This window comes from Pseudorca crassidens, chromosome X (genome assembly GCF_039906515.1).
Source record: "Pseudorca crassidens isolate mPseCra1 chromosome X, mPseCra1.hap1, whole genome shotgun sequence".
In the NCBI taxonomy this organism is placed as follows: Eukaryota; Metazoa; Chordata; class Mammalia; order Artiodactyla; family Delphinidae; genus Pseudorca; species Pseudorca crassidens.
The window spans coordinates 92,523,534-92,541,003 of NC_090317.1; the positions used below are offsets into that span (position 1 = coordinate 92,523,534).

Here is a 17,470-nt window from a genome sequence, read left to right on the forward strand (position 1 = left end):
ACTGGTAACCAGTGCTCTGCTCCTCTCTCTGATGCTTTACTGGGGAGCTCATCTATGCAATTAGTCTGCCATGAAGTGGCTCCATGCGGCTGTAGAATCCACAGAACAAGACCTAATGTTGGATTCCTATAGCTGTTGGTCTTACAGATCTGACACCATATAGAGGACATTTCTCTATGGAACGTACATTAGAGACTCTCAAATCAGGTGAGAGTTAAAGATGAACAGCTAGGAATTCAGTGTGACCTCTCCTCTACCACTTCAGTATGTTAGACACTTTGGAAGCACTGAGGCTCTCGTGTGACCTCTGTGGGTAGTCCTGGGACCCCAGAATATTTCATTTCCAAAAAAATCTCTGTGAGGTTTGTTGCTCAAAAGTTCCTGGATAGGGGCTTCCCTGGTGGTGCAGTGGTTGAGAGTCCGCCTGCTGTTGCAGGGGACACGGGTTTGTGCCCCGGTCCGGGAAGGTCCCACGTGCCGTGGAGCGGCTGGACCCATGAGCCATGGCCGCTGAGCCTGCGCGTCCAGAGACTGTGCTCCGCAACGGGAGTAGGCCACAACGGTGAGAGGTCCGCGTACCGCAAAAAAAAAAAAAAAAAAAAAGTCCCTGGATAATGTCCAGCTATGAGGTCAAGCCTCCAGGCCTCAGAAACTCCTGCCAGAAATTGACCTCTAGACACAGTGAAGTCAATCTAATTCACTACAAAGATTCCATCAAACCTCAGACCTGTGGGGAGGAAATCTGGTGCCAGGTACACTATAGGTTTTAACAGAGTGCTCAGAACAGGGCCTGGCTTGGTAGGCACTCAGTAAATATTTGCTGAATGCATGAATTCATCTCGTGGGTTTTAAACTTTGCCTTCAGCAAAATATGGTGTGACTGTTCCCTTTCCTTCTGTATCTCCTCACCCCCATCCAGGGGGCACGCACCTTAGCTTAGTGCTCGGCAAGCCTGGAGTAAAACAGAGTGGAGGCTGCCAGTATGTCTGTGTTGTCTTCTATTCTTCCTTTCCATTAGTCTCTTTTCTCAAGATATATCCTGGGCATCACAGGTGGAGAAGCGGGAGGGAGAGGAGGAAAAATAAGGCACACGTGGGGCTTTGCACATCCACTGTCTGCTCATCGGAGTCAGCGCCCTGGTGCCAGACAGCAAATAACACACATGGTCAAGGCCATTCAGCACCTCTCTTCAAGCTCAAATCAGACCTGCTGAAAGCTGTGTTTTCTATTTGGCTTTTATGATCCCAGCCACTCTTTGCAATATTGGAGGGAACAAGGAAAGTAGAGAATTTTCCTGGCATCTTTGTCTCCTCCTCCGCTGCCCCATGTTATCCGTGTCATCAGTGCCACGGTTCTCTGCCTTACAATGAGGAAGGTTCAAGGATAAAGAATTAACAGATACATAGGGCAATGGTTGGTATGTTGCTAAGCCAAGTCAGCTTACCCTAGTGCTTTCATGGATTTTGTTATAAGTGGATTGTGCCACCTTGCTTTTTCTTTCTGTCTTCAGTTGCTGATCTCAAACGTGTGAGTTCTCAGGTCATCTGTGCTGCAGGGGGATGCGGGGCCACCAGGATAGAAAGTTAATGATATGCATGCTGAAATATTTAGGGGGAGTGTATGGATGTCTGCGACTTTATTTGAATTCATCCAAAAAATAAGGTGGATGATAGAGAGAGGGCTAGGTATGTAATAAAGAAAATACAGCAAAATGTTAATGGTAGAATCTGGGTGAGGGGTATACAGGTATTCACTATAAATTCTTTCAAAACTTACCTGGATATATGAAAAATTCCATAACAAAAGGTTAGGAAATAAAAGCAGGTCAGAGGGGAGTAAGGAAGCAGCAGAGAGGAAGAGGCCTGGGACGGCAGGAACCCACCTTTTGCTACCTGGGGCCATCTGGTGCAGGAGGGCAGGCGGACAGTTTGCCCGCTGCTGCCGTTCTCCAGAGGTCTTGCTTAAGGTGTCAGCACACAGGTTGATTGCCCGGCCTACCCCTGGGATCTGATGTGGTGTATGACCTCTTTCGCACGACTTTTGCATGACAGCCTTTCCCTTCTTTTAGCTAACCACTCCTTCCACCTTGGGAAGATGGTCAGCCTCTTGGCTACTTTGAGCCAGCCTGGCCGCTATGGTCCAAGCTAATACTCTCTGTTTTTCTCCTTGTCTTTCTCTCTGATGACTTATAGAGTTGGTGTTGATCCAGATCAAGACCCACCACCCAACAATGACAGCTTCCAAGTCTTACAAGGGGTAAGTCACAAGAGATGCTTCTTCCCAGGGAGGTGTTATTAAAAATAGCTAAAATTTATTGAACGTTTACTACACGCCAAGCAGTTTACGTGGATTCCCTCATTGTGGTCTTGACAACAACCTTATGAAGTAGGAACTGTTATCCCCAGTTTACAGATTAGAAGCTGAAGTTTGAGAGTTGAAGTGAGTCATCTAAGGTCAGAGAATTTGAAAATGATGGAGGCAGGATTTGAGTCCAAAGTCCCTGTTCTTAACATATTAAGGGGCCAAAAAGTGTGTTTAAGCTGACTCCCTACCTTCCAAGAATGGATATATGGATACATCGGTGATTGGCTCACGGTAACTGGTTCTGGGAAGGAGAGGGATGTGATCAACTCTGCAGCCCAGGGAATCTGAGCAAGAGAGGAGGGACGCTGGGTGATGGTGCGGCAGTAGCAGAGCAGTAGCCCTCAGCCCCATAGGCGATGAAGGTCACAGCAAGGCTAACGGTTAAGGTTTGGGCAGGATCGTGGTGGCAGTGACAGCCTGGAGTGGAAGCTGTAGAAGCAGGTGAGGGCAAGAGTGCTATGGCCGCATCTCGTGTGACAGCAGGGAAGAGTTCCTGCTGCCACAGAGAATTCTGATGGAGACCGGGGTGGGGCGGGGGTGGGGATGGTGGGGGAAGAGGCGCGTGCTGGTCCTTGGTTTTGCCATCTGCTCCGGTCACTCTTGCAGCATAATGCACTGCCCCAAACATAGGAAGGAAAGTGAACAACAATTTCGTATCCACATGCATTCTCTAGGTTTGGAAAGGGCATAGTCGGGACAGCTTGCCTTTGCTCCATGAAGAAACCTGGGGGAAACAACAGCTGGGAGCTGGAATCATCCAAAGGCTCATTTGCTCATATGTCTGGCGCCTGGGCTGGGAGGACTCAGACTAGGACCGGCGACTAGAATGCCTGTGATGGCTTCTCCATGGCCTCAGGGTATGGGACTTCTTATGTGATGGCTCAGGCTTCCAAAAGCCCGTGTCCCAGCAAGCAGGGTGGAGACTATGTGGCCCTTTCCGGCCTAACCTTGGGAGTCACACAGCATCACTTCCGTGACTTGCTCTTGGTTACAACAAGTTGCTAGGGCCAGCCCAGATTCAGTGGGAGGAGATAGAGACCATCACCTCTGGATGGGAGGAGCATAAGCGAAGTGGCAGCCATGTTCTAAAGCTGCTGTATCAGCCCTGTTGTGGGGCTGGTGGGCTCATTCTGCCTCCAGGTTTTTTTTTTTTTCTTTTTGCTGTACGCGGACCTCTCACTGCTGTGGCCCCTCCAGCTGCGGAGTGGAGCACAGTCTCCGGACGTGCAGGCCCAGCGGCCACGGCTTACGGGCCCAGCTGCTCCACGGCGCGTGGGATCCTCCTGGACCGGGGCACGAACCCGTGTACCCTGCATCGGCAGGCGGACTCTCAACCACTGCACCACCAGGGAAGCCCTGCCTCCAGGTTTTGCTCCTTCCCCAGACCAGCATTTCCTGGGCAGGCAAGGTGGGGGAAGGGAAAGGCACAACAGGAGCAGAGATGTGTTTCCAAAATGTTATTATTTGGCCTTGGGAGTGAAGAACTGTTTTGTTCAGCATAGAATACCCAGTGCTGAGCACAGTGCCTGGTCCATGGGGGGGCCTGATCGGTATTTGATGGGAAGATGGGGGAGCGAGAGCAGCACAGGGCATGGGAAGCTTCACTCACCACGTGCATGTGTTGTCCACAAAGCCATGTTGAGTGTTTCTTTTTCTTTCAGTCCGCTTTGCATCACACTCATCATTGCACTTAATCCCAAATCCAGTTTGCACGTCTTAGATTCCCTAGGATCTTCTAAATGACTCCAGCTACCGAATCTGATTTAACACATCTTGCAAAATGTGGGGCCGTGTGGGGCCCAGGGCTGCCACCACAGCCTTCTCTGAGGGTGGCTACAGCCTGATGAGCCATTCTTGGGTTGATGCCCCTTAAGGGACACAAAGCCATGACCTCTGAAAGTTCTAGGCATTTTGGGAGGAGCTTTCAGTGAGCTTCACTTGGAGATTTGGTGCCCACTTTAACGGTGCTCCAGAAGACCTTTGCGGCTATATTAGAATCGGCCATTGTGCCAGTGGGGACATGTGGCTTCAATGAGAAGCTCTTTTTGAAAAGTTGCTCTTTGACTTGAGCTTTGATTAAGGACTTTAGAAAACAGGGGTTCAGGAACTGTGCACCTGGCAGCCAATTTAGAGTCTGACAGTTTGGGTTCCCCCAAACTGGGATCTGAGGAAACCTGGGTGAAATTCATGATGGACATCCTCATTTCACTGAAGGGAAAATAATGGCTCTGGTAGGATACACATCCTCCATAGACCTGTGGCCTGTCAAGTTAATTTTGTAAGAAAAACAGGTCACTGCCAGGTGGATATCAAGGGTTTGGGGCAATTTCATCTTGACAGTTCCAAGTTGGTCAATACCGACCCCCTCCCCCCGGCCATTTTGCTGTTTTCCATTGCTCCTGCCTCTGGACTCAAGCATCTGTGAAAGGAAATACATGAAATGGTTTGGTTGGTTTCATGTAGCTGAACTTACTATGTCTCAGAGACAGTGGGCTTGTAACTAGACTTAGTAACAAACTTGCTGTGGAAATGTTTGAAAAGCAGTGGGTCCTAAATGCTATGGGTTCTGGCGGTACATTTAGTCCATGCAGTGATAGTTAAGGTAGCGCCCCCAGCCTCAGGCAGGGCAAACATTGGAAACCGCCCTTTGGGCCAATTTTGACCAGGCAGGTGGTAGCCACTTCCGCTGCACTCCCAGTGGCGCCCCTTTGGCCGGCCCTGGTCAGGAGCTGTGTCACACCTTTGCTTTAACCGCCCTCCTTCCAAACCTCATACGCAGTCGTGCAGAGGGCCCTCAAAGGCAGTTCTGTTGGCATTTTGAAAGTCTTTCAAGATTGCTGTCAGAGGGAAGAGATATGGGAACATATGTATATGTATAACTGATTCACTTTGTTATAAAGGAGAAACTAACATACCACTGTAAAGCAATTATACTCCAATAAAGATGTTAAAAAAAAAAGATTGCTGTCAGACTGGAAAAAAAAAAGGCGAACTTCAAGTTCAGTTCTTCGGGACACCTTCTGAAAAATGACTCATGCCCTCATGCAGAAAGGGCCTCATTTTTCTAAGTCCTTCTGGCCTGACTTCTTGATCCAGTAAGCCATTAACAACAGGGCTGGGAGCACTCAGTGGTCATGAGAAACCAGTAAAACAGAGAACTAAATGGGCTTCTCAGTTTTGGGTGAAACCCTGGGTTCCTCGCAGCTTCCGCTGAAATGGATCCAGATCACATGCTCAATGTTGCCATGAAACTGAAATCAGAGGTGGGGGAAGTCCAGATGTTTGTTCCCCATCTTGCTAAAAGCAAACAAACAAACAAAAAAGTGATATTTGATGGGAAAGCACAATTTACAAGGAGCACGATTTTCCTCACCGGTCCTAGAAGCCCAAGGTTATAAACAGAGTCATGGCTACAGAGCCACAGAATATTAGCTCATGTGGGCGAAAGAAGGGAGCTGTTGGCCAGAACTTTTGGCTCTATGTGAGGGAAGCATAAGAATATTGTGGATAGACTTAAGCTTCATGTCCCTGGCAAGTTTGACTCATTACAACAAAACAAAACAAAAGACTCAGCTGCTTTGTTTCTGTGGAGGTCTTGGTGACTTTGCAACCAAAACAAAAACAAGCCCAGCTGGAGGCAAGCTGCCTGGGCCTGGGGGTGGCCTCCCAACCCATTCAAGGGGGCATTTTTCATGCCAGATGCAGCTGAGATTTATGTTGGCCGGACACGCAGACACATCATGCACTTCCTTCCCCAAGTTTACAGAAGCGCGCTCATTGATGAGACCGCTTTGGAGTAGGCAGGAACACGAATCTGAATGTATCCCGCCTCTGTCATCTCAGCAGGACAAGGTCACAAGCAGGATATTAGTGGAATGTGGGGGAAGGGAACCACTGTGCTCGTGGTGTGTGTGTGTGTGTGTGTGTGTGTGTACCTGAAAACTGCAGAAACTCAGCTGTTTATAGTTGCATTCACATATACCTTTCTGAGCAAGTTGGATTTGTTTGTTCCTGGGTCCTCCCCCAGTTTCCTTCCAGGCTAAAATCTGACATCCAGTCCCTTAAATCTTTAACTTCAAACAGTTGCTGAAGTGCCTTTCCTCAGATGACTACTCTCTGACTGCCTTCCCCACCACACTTTTTTGTTTTTCTGATGGCCTCCCTTGGCCCCTGATTTCCCTTTCTGCTATTCTTTTTTTTTTTTTTGTCTTAGAAGTTCAAAATTAACATTTATTCATTCATTTGACAAATATTTGTGGAGCATCTGTTATATTTCAAACATTCTTGCAGGCTCTGGGAATACATTTGCAAACATGACAGATGAATCTCTGTCCTTAAGGGTTTGGTGACAATGTGATGAAGGATAAGGGTGGAGAGTGGCAGAGGTGAGATGGCGGAGGGCCTTGTCTGCTTCTCCAAGAGGGACCGTGAACCTCCCCCCTGCTGTTCCGAGTGTCCCCGTGGACAGCAGCCTGGGCATCACCAGAGAGCTCGTTAGAAATGCAGACTCTCAGGCCCCACCTGAGAGAATCACAGAATCAGAATGTTCACTTTAACAGGGTGCCCAGGAGGGTTGTGTGCACTTTACAATTTGAGAAACCCTGGTGGAGACAGTGTGGAGCTCTTAATTCCCTGTTTTTAAACCCTGTGTTACCCGCTTCTGAGAAATCTTGGCCCCATCATCCCAGGGACATGAAAAAGACCCAAATCGGGTTGCATCAATTATGTACTCTGTTGCTCTGCATTAGTTTCATATCGTTGCTGTAACAAATTACCACAAACTCAGTGGCTTAAAACAACACAGTCTTATAGTTCTGTAGGTCAGAAGTCTGGTGGGTTCTACTGGTTTCTCTCTTTTAGGTCTCTTAAGGCCAAAATCAAGGTGTCAGTGGGGTTGGACTCTGGGGGAGAAGCCACTTCCAGTCTCCTTCAGGTTGTTGGTAGAATTCCCTTCCATGTGCTTGTAGGACTGAGGTCCTGTTTCCTTGCTGGCCATTGGCTGGGAGTCAAGCTCAGGTCCTAGAAGCACCCGCGTTTCCTGGCTCTTGACCCCCTCCACTTCCAACTATGAAAACTTCATGCTCTGAATCTCTCCTGCCTCTTCTCCCACCACATCTCTCTGACTCTCTTGCCCGCCTTGTCCACTTTTCAGGGCCCGTGTGATTATACTGGGCCTACCTGGAAAACCTTAAGTCCACCCACAAAGCCCCTTTAGCCATGTAACGTTAACAGACTCAGGCTCCAGGGATTAGGATGTAGAAATCTTTGGGGGGCAGGGGCAGTATTCTGCTCCATCTCTGAAAAAAAAAATAAGCTGTTCTCATTATTGTAATGACCTTAACATAAAAAATACATCTCTTAACAGTAAGAATGGAATGAAATATAACTCTACCCAGAAATCATTATTCATTAGTTCTAGAAAAATTATTTCAAAATAGAACCTTTTTGCCACTCCCCAGGTCTTCAATCTGCTTTCTTTTTCTTCACCCCATATGTATCTGTCTGTCTGTCTCCCCCTCTGGAAATGTGCTCCTCAAGTGGCAGGTGCTGGGTCTCATTCCTCTTTGTGTTTCCAGCACCCAGCATGGTACCTGGCACACAGTAGGTGCTTAATGAATGCAGGAGAAATAGCCGTTCATTGTTTCATGCTCAAAAATTGGTGATAAGCAGAGCTAGTGGTATTTATTTTCCTGAAGGGGCTTCTCTATTAACAATTTCAGTAAAATGTTTTAAAATCCCTTGTGTAACTCATAAGGACAGAGAGCAGAATGGTCGTTACCAGGGGCTGGGGGATGGGGGAGGGGGAGATTTGGGGAGATGTTTAAGGGTACAAACTTGCAACTAGTAGATAAACAAGTTCTGGAGAGCTAATGTACAGCATAGTGAATGTAGTCAACAATACTATATTATAAACTATAAAGTTGCTAAGAGACTAGATCTTAATTGTGCTCACCACAAGATAGAAATGGTAATTATGTGACAGGATAGAGGCATTAGCTAACCTACGGTGGTAATCAAACTGCAATATATAAACATCAAACCAACACTGGTGTACACCTTAAACATACGCAATGTTATATGTCGATTATGTCTCAATTTAAACTTGCCCAGAGTCACACAGCAGGGCAAAGGCACAGTCAGGAGTAGAGCTAGGACTTGGGCCCAGGTAGTCTGTTGAGAAAGCCTGTGATGGTTACACCTACGCCTCTTGGAGCACTCCATTGCCTTTGAAACATTTCTCAGAGATGCCATCCTTGTGCACAGCCTTGAAAGATGAATAGGGATCAGCCAGGTAGGTGTTGTGGGTGGAAGAAGGTGAGAATATGCAAGGGTGTTCTGGATTCTAGAAGCAGCCTGAACTAAAGACATGGGGGTGTGAACCGTCCTGGTGGGGATGGAGGTTTTGAGGAGGGCATGGTGGGAGAGCCAAGTCCCCGCTTTTTCTCTGGGCAGCCCAGGCAGGCGGCCCACCTACTGTAGGATCACCTGCACCCACACTGATCCCTGCTTGGAGCCTGCAGGAAGGGCTGGCTGGCTTGTGAGTGGTAGCCGCCCAAATCATGCTAGGAAGCAGTTGTTGGTTGTCTTCTGGGTCAGCTTAAAAAAATCAGTCCTGTTCCACAGACCCTCCCCGATTTCCCCAAAGCCTCTATATGTGGATTTATCCAAGTTCTTCCTGTACATAATCATGCTTCTGGCCCCATCTCTTAGAATAAGAAGTTGTTTAACACCCCCGTTACAGAGTTGCACTTTTTATTTGCCCTGAATTTGTAACCCTTCAGGGTTGGCTCTTAGTGTCTTACATTTCTAAGGTCGCTTTATCTTATTTGTGGACTGTAGGCATATCTCTTTGTAGCCTGAAAAGACCTTTTCTTAATTTGCCTTCAAAAAAAAGCCTTTCCCTTGCTTTACTCATTTTCATTGTCCCTCTTGGGGCTTATATAGGTCAGTCTCCTGTAGCTTCCTTAAGGTGGGATGGCAAGAACTTAAGTGTTGCAGGTGATGAGAATGCACTGTGATTTGATAATGCAGAGGTTAGGATGACAGAATAGGGGTTTGCCATTTTCATTGTTATTTTAGTGGAAGAGCAGACAAGTGACTTTGGGGAACTTGTCTTATGCCCAATGGTTTATAGCATCCTTCCAGAAGATGTTTATCATCTTGCTAGTTCTTTCTTTAGTAAGATTCTACAGACACTTAGAACCAAGAGCTTAGAGCCTATCACTGTATAAAGAAGCATTTAATTTTTTTCGTAAAACGGTCATCTCTCAAAAAAGTCATCTACCGCTTTTCCACTCAGTCGTGTGGCATTTTGAAATCTCCCTAGAGTTGTCATTGGGCTAGCAATTAATTACCTGAAGGAATGATTGTTATCTGCAAATAGAGACATTTCTGTGCCCCCTTTTCCCTATGTGATTTATTAAAATGTGAAATAAAGTTGGTCTCTGGGGTCTCTCCTTTTTATTTCCTCATCCACAGAAGGGCCCATTTAACTAAGCCATTTGCATATATGTCACTAAACATTCCTCAAATACCGTGGGGGACACTGTTTTTAAAAGTCATCTTTGCCGTTGGAAATATTAGGAATTTAAATAGTGCTTGCTAACTTCCCTCCCTATGCTTGTCTGTATCTTACCTTCTCAGAGATTTCTGACTCATTCTTGGCATCTCTACTACAGGTAGCATTTACACCCACTGAGATTTGGAACTACATACTTGTAATCGTTGACTCAACTTTTATTTGGTTATTCTTTTTTTTTTTTTGCGGTACACGGGCCTCTCACTGTTGTGGCCTCTTCCGCTGTGGAGCACAGGCTCCAGACGCGCAGGCTCAGCGGCCATGGCTCACGGGCCCAGCCGCTCCGCGGCATGTGGGATCTTCCCGGACCGGGGCACGAACCCGTGTCCCCTGCATCGGCAGGCGGACTCTCAACCACTGCGCCACCAGGGAAGCCCTATTTGGTTATTCTTGATTGCTCCTTACTTGTAGAGCTGCCTCTCCCTAGAACATTCAAGAGGAGGATGATGAAAATGGCTGCACTTCACAAGCAGCCTGTACTTTCAGAGCTTGTCATCCAGCAACATAGAACCCCAGCACTGCCCTCAGACTGCTGCCATCAGTCCACTTTTTAATATTAATTGTGCTGCTTATCCTACTCACACAGAACAGATTTCCTAAACCACAAATGAATGTTTGATTGTGCCAGTTACTTTGAAAATGAAATGATGGGGATGTTTGAGTTGGAAAGGCATGAGAAGAGTAGTAAAGGAACGTACTACTTGAGGGCAGAGAAAATAACAGAGATGCTGATTCTGGCTCCCTTTCCCCTGCCCACCACCCCCCCTTCCTAAAGCTGGGAGGGCAAGTTACTAACTGCCTGGAACACAATGCAGGTGCCTGGGTAAGGACCACAAAGAGCCCTTGGCTGGTTTGTCAGGAAACTCAACCAAGCGTGATTTCCCCAGGCCAGCTGTGGGGGACCTGGAAAGTTGGTTTTGCAGATGCTTTCTTTAATCTTCTCTATAAATCAATTTTGGCCTGTTAGAATCTAGACTACTTTAGGGTAATTAACCTGCTAAAAGGCACTCTGAGGAAAATTACAGTAAAAATGCCAAAAGAAATTTTGTACTACATTGAGTTGGTCTACTCTCAGACATAACCAAGCCTGTTTCTCTGGGGATGGATTTGTCTGCCTTTTGGACTTATTTGATTTCTTTTAAAATATTACCTCCCTATAAATCCTTGAAATTTTGGTGATACAGGATGTTTGACCCTGAACTCAAAATCTCTAAAGGTTATGGTTAAAAGGGAAGCTTTTCCCCGTATTTCAATCCCTTTTCTGCAACTAAGTATCTTTCTTCTTGTTTGTTCCTAGGATGGTCCAGATACTGCCAGAGGAAACCGGACAAAGCAGGAGAGTGCATGGCTATTCAGGTTGTGGTACAGCTTTGACCACAAGTATCCTTTTAAGAGGATTCCCTGTATTTGTGCAACATCAATGATGAAATCCTCTTGTTGAGTTGTCAGTGAATGACTTCTGATGAGCAAGGAAAGATGTGTGCTTGCTGCTACAGGTGTAGTCAGTCCTCTCTTGGGACACATGCAATGATCATTCAACCACAGGCAGTCATAACTAGCATCTCTCTGGCCAAGAAGAATGTTTGCACATCATTAGGGTAGCCAGTCCACAGCCTGGTAGACTCACGTGGCACTTCAGAGCTTTGTGTCCAAGGGAAATATGCCTGTGTAGGTGAATTAGTTAAAATTCCACTTGAACCATGCTGTGGTCAGGAAGGGAAGTGGAGGTTGGCCAGTTAATCTATGTGGAGAGGATGATTCCTATTGGCTGAACCAGGTCTGGCCAAGTCTGATCCTGGCCTTAACTGGACCACATGCAAGGCAGACTCTGTTCTAGTAGATTCACTTGGCCCCAGGTGAAAAATTAAAAACCAAAAAGTTACACTTCCATGGTTTCTTAGGTTGACATAGCGGTCAAATGGGTAGGTAGCTTATATATGGTCTTTGGAGACTTTGAAAGTGTTTAAAATTTTTTTATTGACATAAAGAATACATATAGGAAAGTACATAAATCATAATTGCTCTGCGAGGTATTGCAAAATAAGTACACTCAATACCAAACGGGTCACAAAACACAAAATTACCAATTCCCCTCATGCCGTAACCCAATTACTGCCCCTTTCTCCTCCCCAAACATAACCACTCTCCTGACTTCTAGCAACACTTAATAATATTACCTGTTTCTGAACTTTGTATAAATGTGATTATAGAGTGTTTATATTTTAGTATCTGGTTTGTTTGGCTTGACATTATTTGTGCGATTCATCCATGTTCATCTATTTTCATTGCTGTATAGTATTTCATTGTATGACTATATCATAATTTATTTATCATCCTGTTGATGAACATGTAGATTGTTTCTAATTTGGAGCTATGATGAAAAATACCACCATGAACATTCTTATACATGTCTTTTGGCGCATGTTTACATACATTTTTGTTGGGAGTATACCCAGGAGTGAAATTGCTGAGTCATAGGACATGCAAAGGTTCAACTTTAGAAGATGGTGTCGAACAGTTTTATAAAATGGTGGTACCACTTTTCACACTTACCTCTAGCATATGAGAGTTCCATTTGCTCCACATCCTCACTGACGGTTGGTATTGCCAGTCTTGTTAATTTTAGCCCTTCTAGTGGATTTATAGTGGTATTTCATTGTGGTTTTTTTAAATGGAAGTATAGTTGATTTACATATTATATTAGTTTCAGGTGTACAACACAGTGATTCAATATTTTTATAGATGATACTCCTTTGTGGTTTTAATTTGCATTTACCTAGTGACTAATGAGGTTGAGCACCTTACCATATATTTACTGGCCCTTTGGTATGTTCCTTTGTGAAGTGCCTGTTCAAGTCTCTTACCCATTTTTCTCTTGGGTCATTGGCCTTTTTATTACCAATTTTAAGAGTTCCTTTGTATTCTAGATATTAGTATTTTGCTAGTTATATGTGATAAAAAATATCTTCTCTACTTGTGACTTGCCTTTTCACTTTTAGATAGAATCTTTTGATGAACAAAAGGTCCAATCCAATTTCTTGATCTTATCTGTTCTGGTTATTATTGTTTGTGTTCTGTTTTAGAAATCTTTGTCTACTCCAAAGTCATAAAGCCAATTTCCTATGATATCTTCTAGGAGCTTTATTGTTTACCTTCTGTACTTTTGTGTTTGTTTGTTTTTTTTTAAATAAGTGACAGACATGAGCAATGAAAAAGTATAGAGAAAATTTGAGATGCTCTAGATGAGGTTATCATCTTTCATCTTTCAGAGGTGATTTACCTTACATCTGGTCAGTGGCAAGTTTAGGGGAATGAGCAATTCCAGATCACTTTAATCCAATCGGGAATAAAGGTGATATGAACCTGGGCTTCAGTTCCTGTGAGAGTTAGTCTGTTTTCTGTGTGCCCTTTCTTCTAGGGTTCCAACCTAGAGCCTAGAGTATTTATGTAGACTTCCTCAGAAGACCCTGGACTCCAGTTTTTGTCAGATTCACTCTGTTTTTGTGAGTCTGCCAGATGCTCTGCTTAGCTTCTCAGGTGCTTTTAGGGAAAACGTGGCTCACCGTGTGCAGGGCTCACCTCTTGGATTTCCTTTTCCAGACTCTGGCCCTCTTCACTGCCATGGTAGCTTTCTGATGCCATTAAGCAGAAAATTTTGTTGTGTTTTATTTTCCCAGCTTTTCTAGTTAGCCTCAGTTGAAAAGATGGTTCAAATTACCTTGTTTGCTATTAACTAAAATAGAACCCCCAGGGATTTTTTTAAGTTATATGAACTTTGTCTACATTGTAATTCAGAATGCATGTTACTCACTGGGCTTGGAAAGGATGTAGAGAAAATTGGAGAGAGTTCACAGGAGAGTGACAAAATGCTAAAGTGATAGATCATTTGGACAGTAAATGAATAAGGAAACATTGAGCTTGAACTACATTTTAGACTAAATGACATTTAGGCATATACATAACATTCCATCCAACAAGAGAATATACATTCTCCTCAAGTGCACATGGAACATTCTCCAGGATAGATCATATGTTGGGTCACAAAACAAGTCTTAGCAAATTTATGAAAATTGAAATCATACCAAGTATCTTTTCCGACCACAATAGTATGAAACTAGAAATCAGTAACAGGAGAAAAACTGGAAAGTTCACAAATATGTGGACACTAAACAACACACTCCTAAACAATCAGTGGGTCAATGGAGAAATCAGAAGAGAAATTTTAAAATTATCTTGAGACTAATGAAAATGGAAACACAACACAGGAAAACTTATGGGATGCAACAAAAGCAGTTTTGAGAGGGAAGTTCATAGTGATAAGTGATACATTAAGTGATACGTTAAGAAAAAAGAAAGATCTCAAACAACCTAACTTTACTCCTCAAGGAACTAGAAAAAGAAGAACGAAGCCCAAAATTAGTAGAAGGAAGGAAATAACAAAGGCCAGAGCAGAAATAAATAAAATAGAGACTCAGAAAACAATAGGAAAGATCAACAAAACTAAGAGTTGGTTTTTTGAAAAGATGAACAAAATTGATAAGCGTTTAGTTAGACTAAGAAAAAGAGAAGACTCAAATAAATAACATCAAATGAAAGAGGAGACATTACAACTAATACCACAGAAATATATAGGCTAAGAGACTACTGTGAACAATTATTCACCAAAAATCGTATAACCTAAAAGAAATGGATAAATTCCTAGAAACATGCAACTTACCAAGACTGGATCATGAAGAAATAGAAAATCTGAACAGACCAATACAAGCAAGGACATTGAATTAGTAGTTAAAAACCTCACAGCAAAGAAAAGCCCAGGACTATATGGCTTCACTGGTGAATTCTACCAACCATTTAAAGAAGAATTAATCCAGGAATTCCCTGGAGGTCCAGTGGTTAGGACTCTGGGCTCTCACTGCCGAGGGCCCAGGTTCAATCCCTGGTGGGGGAACTAAGATCCCACAAGCCGTGCAGTGCAGCCAAAAAAAAGAAAAAAGAAAAAAAGAATTAACCCTTCTCAAACTCTTCCAAAAAATTGAAGATGGGGGAATACTCCCAAATTCATTTTTTGAGGCCAGCATGGCCCTGATATTAAAGCCCACCAAGGACACTACAAGAAAAGAAAATTACAAGCCAGTATCCCTGGTGAACATAGATGTAAAAATCTTCAACAAAATACTAAAAATCTGAATTCTATAGCACATTAAAAGGATCAGACATCGTAATCAAGTGGGATTTATCCCTGGGGGATGCCACATAATCAATGTGAACACCACAGTAACAAAATAAAAATCATGTGATTGTCTCAATAGATGCAGAAAAAGCATTTGACAAAATCCAGCATTCTTTTATGATAAAAACTCTCAACAAATTAGGTATAGATGGAATGTACCTCAACATAATAAATGCCACATATGACAAACCCACAGCTAACATGATACTCAATGGTGAAAAGCTGAAAGCTTTTCCTGTCAGATCTGGAGCAAGGCAAGGGTGTACACTCTTGCCACGTCTATTCAACACACTACTGGAAATCCTAACCAGAGCGGTTAGGCAAGAAAAAGAAATAAAAGGCATACAAATCAGAAAGGTAGAAGTAAAATTGTCTCTGCAGATGACATGATCTCACATATAGAAAACCCTAAAGATTCTACCAAGAAATTGCTTGAAGCTTTTAAACTAAATCACTAAAGTTACAGGAGATAATATCAGCATACAAAAATCAGTTGCATTTCTATATACTAACAATGAACTATCCAAAAAAGAAATTAAGAAAACAAATCCATTACAGTAGCATCAAAAACAATAAAATACGGCTTCCCTGGTGGTGCAGTGGTTGAGAGTCCGCCTGCCGATGCAGGGGACACGGGTTCGTGCCCCGATCCAGGAAGATCCCACATGCCACGGAGCGGCTGGGCCCGTGAGCCATGGCCGCTGAGCCTGTGCGTCCGGAGCCTGTGCTCTGCAACGGGAGAGGCCACAACAGTGAGAGGCCCGTGTACTGCAAAAAAAAAAAAGCAAAAAAAAAACACAATAAAATACTTAGGAATAAATTTAACCAAGGAGTGAAGATCCATATACTGAAAATTAAAGAACATTGACAAAAGAAATTGAAGAAGGCACAAGTAAACGGAAAGATACCTGTGTTCATGGATTGGAAGAATTAATATTGTTAAAATGTCCACACTGCCGAAAGCAACCTACAGGTTCAGTACAATCTCTATCAAAACTCTGATGGTATTTTTCACAGAAAAAAAAAACCATCCTAAAATTTGTATGGAACCACAAAAGAACCTAAATAGCTAAAGCCATCTTGAGGGAGAAGAACAGAGGTGGAGGCATCACACTTCCTGATTTCAAGTTATATTACAAAGGTACTGTAATCAAAAAAGTATGGCATTGGCATAAAAACAGACACACAGATCAAAGGAACAGAATAAGAAGTCCAGAAATAAACCCTTGCATATAGAGTCAAGACCAACATGCCAAGGAAACACAATTGGAAAAGGGAAGTCTCTTTAATAAATGGTGTTAGGAAAACTGGACAGCCACATGTAAAAGAATGAAACTGGACCTCATCTTATACCACTCATAAAAATCAACTCAAAATGGATTAAAAACTTAAATGTATCCCACCCCTCCAGGAGATCGGTGCTTTGTGACCGCCTGGAGGGGTGGGATAGGGAGGGTGGGAGGGAGGGAGACGCAAGTGGGAAGAGATATGGGAATATATGTATATATATAACTGATTCATTTTGTTGTGAAGCTGAAACTAACATACCATTGTAAAGCAATTATACTCCAATAAAGATGTTAAAAAAATAAAATAAAAAATAAATTAAAAAAAAAAAAACTTAAATGTAAGACCTGAAACCATAAAACTCCTAGATGAAAACAGAGGGGAAAAGCTCCTTGACATTGGTCTTGGCCCTGATTTTTTGTTGTTGTTGTTGTGTTTGACACCAAAAGCGCAGGCAACAAAAGCAAAAATAAACACGTGTAAAATTTTTTACATCAAACTAAAAAATTTCTGCAAAGCAAAGGAAACCATCAACAAAATGAAAGTCCTAGGATGAAAAAATTTTTTCTGAGCTTAGAATTCTATACCCAAACTGTTAATCAAAAATGAGCAGGGCTTCCCTGGTGGCGCAGTCGTTGCGAGTCCGCCTGCCGATGCAGGCGGCGCGGGTTCGTGCCCCGGTCCGGGAGGATCCCACGTGCCGCAGAGTGGCTGGGCCCGTGAGCCATGGCTGCTGAGCCTATGTGTCCGGAGCCTGTGCTCCGCAAAAAAAAAAAAAGAGTAAAAAAAAGAGGGTGGCTTTCAGACATGCAAGAATTCAGAAAGTTTAGCACCGTGCAGACTCTATAAGAAGGGGGGAAAATAACATAAGGATTAAACAAAACAAAATCCAACTAAGGGGACAGTGATTTGTTATAACCCAGAAGAAGTGAACAAGATCAAAAAGAAATTAAAAGAAGATCTTTTTTTTTTTTGCAAGATACTCAAATGTTCTTTTCTAACAAAGTTTA

General features: G+C 43.7%; 1 protein-coding gene across 3 annotated transcripts in view; it reads left to right on the top strand.

Moving 5' to 3' along the window:
• SLC9A7 (solute carrier family 9 member A7) overlaps positions 1-17,470 on the top strand; it is a 156,078-nt gene that overhangs the window by 120,201 nt on the left and 18,407 nt on the right. For all 3 annotated transcript variants that reach the window (XM_067722816.1, XM_067722815.1, XM_067722817.1), the window contains 2 exons: positions 2,193-2,256; positions 11,241-11,323. In XM_067722816.1, the coding sequence (XP_067578917.1) occupies positions 2,193-2,256; positions 11,241-11,323 (147 nt within the window). The remainder of the gene's footprint in view (positions 1-2,192; positions 2,257-11,240; positions 11,324-17,470) is intronic.